This window comes from Triticum urartu, unplaced genomic scaffold (genome assembly GCF_003073215.2).
Source record: "Triticum urartu cultivar G1812 unplaced genomic scaffold, Tu2.1 TuUngrouped_contig_5715, whole genome shotgun sequence".
In the NCBI taxonomy this organism is placed as follows: domain Eukaryota; kingdom Viridiplantae; phylum Streptophyta; class Magnoliopsida; order Poales; family Poaceae; genus Triticum; species Triticum urartu.
Genome location: NW_024116412.1, coordinates 12,044 through 15,088, shown reverse-complemented (window position 1 = coordinate 15,088; position 3,045 = coordinate 12,044). Strand labels below are relative to the sequence as shown.

General features: G+C 41.3%; 1 protein-coding gene across 2 annotated transcripts; it reads right to left on the bottom strand.

Moving 5' to 3' along the window:
- Positions 1-1,796: 1,796 nt before the first annotated feature.
- Positions 1,797-2,832, bottom strand: LOC125529596 (gibberellin-regulated protein 5-like). 2 transcript variants are annotated; one of them, XM_048694005.1, is made up of 4 exons: positions 2,651-2,832; positions 2,485-2,548; positions 2,173-2,369; positions 1,797-2,131 (listed from the first exon to the last, which is right to left on the bottom strand). In XM_048694005.1, exons 1-3 carry the CDS (start codon positions 2,708-2,710, stop codon positions 2,188-2,190), a joined length of 306 nt encoding a protein of 101 aa, XP_048549962.1. In that variant the 5' UTR covers positions 2,711-2,832; the 3' UTR covers positions 1,797-2,131; positions 2,173-2,187. The 2 variants fall into 2 exon arrangements, with proteins under 2 accessions (XP_048549962.1, XP_048549961.1); XM_048694004.1 differs by having other exon boundaries at positions 1,797-2,369.
- Positions 2,833-3,045: the final 213 nt, after the last annotated feature.

Sequence of the window (3,045 nt, the reverse complement as noted above, 5' to 3'; positions counted from 1 at the left end):
CTATTCACTCTATATTATCCTGGACAATTTTGTTATGCTCGGGTTTTTTACAGCAGTTTTTTGTTGTCAATTGTTTTCACGAGTACACCAATAAGTCAAGTTTGTTTGAAAAAAGTTTCAAAGATTTTTGACTTTTTCCTTAATTGTTAAACAATATCCCTGGAATTCATTTATGGGGTTCATCTACAACAAGGTGTATCCTCTATTTTCTGTGTGTTTTTATGCTTTTTAGATTTTCTGATTTTCTTTTCTTTTTGAGCTGGTCATTTTCTGATTACAATCGCACACATAAGGGTCACAGCCTGCAATGCTAACTACCAGTACTATATTAGCAACGTTTAGATAACTAAAGAAATTAATACCCTGCAATAAAAAAACTAAAGAATCTACACCTAAACCAACTAATAAAACAAGGTGCATATTTCTGATTTTCTCATCCATTCATTGTTGAAAAAATATTTTTTCTACCCAAGATTATACTAAATTTTTGTGCGTCCGTCTACTAGAAAGGACAAAACGATTTTATCCAGAGTTTCATACGTGGGCCGCGCGCACTGTGGTCCAGCAAAGCCAGCCCACTTATTTTTTATACCCACGCAGCTGGGAATTACCACACGATGCGGCAAATAGTCAAAGCTTCGCACGGGGCGCCCAAGACTAGGCTGGCCCCTTTTTCTATCTGTTTTCTGTTTTCTGTGTTCTGCCTTCTGTTTCTATTTTTTTCTGTTCTTTTCTCTTTTTCTTTCGTGTTTCTTATTTCTTTATTCTCTTCAAAATAATTTTTATTTTTTTCCTTTTTCTTAAATTCAAAATTTTCAAAAAAATCCATAATTTTAATTTTTGGTCCTATTTTGGAAAATGTTTGGAACTTTAAATTTTTGTTCTCATTACTGTTCAAAATTTTAAAAGTATTCCATTTTTCAAAAAATGCTTGTGTTTTCCAAAATTATTTGAGATTTTCAAATAAAATTGCATTTCAAGAAATGTTACTAATTCAAAAAATATTCTTTTTTAGTGAAACGTTCACAAATTCAAAATAGTGTTCATGTCAAAAAAATACAGTTTCTTAAATTGTTCTGAATGCTCAAAACATGTTCCCATTTTAAAAAATTGTTCTCAAATTCATAAAATGTTCATATTTTTATAAAAGTTTCATGTTTTCAAAAAAATGCGTGTATTCAAAAAATCTTGTATCAAATTTTTTTTAAAAATGAACGAAATTTCCTGTATGCATTTTTGAAAAATGGCCAGGATTTAAAAAATTCATGTATCCAAAAACATTCAGCAATTCATAATAATAATTATTTTTCAGAAAGTGCAAGCAATAGTATGTTCTTAAACATTCGCACTCGCCATTGGTTAGCAGGACCCATTTGTTCGAGTGGCTAGGAGTTGTGGTCGAGTTTTTTAGTTCGTGAGTTCAATCCTTCAACTCATCGTTTTTCTAGAATTTACTCGCGCCTTTTTTGAATTTTACTCACGCCTTATAAACACAGGTCGTTTTTTGGAATACACAGACGCGAACTGTTGTGCGTCTCACGCGCTATTTGATATAAACGAGAATATGCTGCTTGGCTATAATCCCACACGCTATTTGAGATAAAAGAGAATTTGCTGCTTGGCTAAAATTGAAAAAAATTATGGACACATGCCAGTAAAAAGTGAACATGGTGGTTTGACTCTAATTGAAAACTGCGGTAAGTGGTCGTTTTAGTGTCTGCACGATCGATTTGGATGGCCTCAATATCAATAACACAAAACATGCTCATTGCACATCTGAAAAGTGAAAACGAAAGAAAAACGAAAGGGCATTGCATGCTTTTGTTCATTGTGGATATCTCACCATTCATGCCGAATGGTACGGGCGCTGCATGCTTCATCTGACTTTTGAGACAAGAAGAAAGCACGGTGCACAGGCGCACAAGGAACAATAAAGCTCGATAGGTCCCACTAAAATCATGTGGGAGCGCCTCCATTTTTCCACATCTTACTGATAGAAACACAGGAAACTGGGAGGGCAATTCACATGCCACTAAATGCCTATCACATACGTAATTCAGATCTAGTAACATCTTCATGGGAGAGCAGTGAATAGCCATCAACCGCAAGCTGGCACCCCAGAAGAAGAAGAAGAAGAAGAAGAAGAAGAAGAAGAAGAAGAAGAAGAAGAAGAAGAAAACCAAGAATCTAGGGGCACTTGGGGCCTCCCTCCTTGGTCTTCCAGTTGTTGTAGCAGGGGCAGGCGCCCTTGTTGCCGTAGGTGCCCGGCGGCACGCAGAGGCAGGTGGCGCAGCACTTGTTGCAGTAGGTCAGGCACGCCTTCTTGTACTGCGTCCCCGAGCACCGCGACGAGCACTTGGACGAGCACTCTGCACACACAAACGCCCCCAAAACATCAGTTTCTTTTACCCAAAAAACAAAGGGCCAAGCTAGACGAAAGGCGGCAAAATGTGCTAGCAATACTGCAATCGCAAGTGGGTTTACCCCATGGCTTGAGGTTGCCGCCGCCACCGCCACCGCCGCCGCCGCCCCCACCTCCCATCACCTCCTGCACGGCACGACCCAAAGGAGAAGATCACCGGTGAGTTTAGGAAACATAAATGCATGGCTGAAGGATGAAGGAGAGAGGCGACATGGCATGGGTGATTACCACGGGGAACGCGACGGCGAGGACGAGGAGCGCCACGAGGAGGAAGGAGATCTTGGCCATGGCGCTTGCTGCTTCTCTTCTCCGCGCGTGCGTGGCTGGGTAGGAGCGGTGTGAATTGTGGACTTTGAGATCTTTTTGGTTGGATCTCCTGGGTATATGTAGGGCAGGAAGGGCAGCTGGGGGCACGAGGCGGGGGAGAGGTGGCGGTGGACGGTGGTGGGGGGTGAGCAGTTATGGAAGCGTTACTGTGGAGAGGACGGGCCTGCTCCTGCTGTCTGTACTCGGCATGTGATGCTCCATTGGCTGCTCTGACCATGCATATGCGTTACAGACCTGCAGTGCACCGCGATCCTGCTCTCTTTTTCCGCGGGAAGGCTCTTGCTTTTGCATTTGTG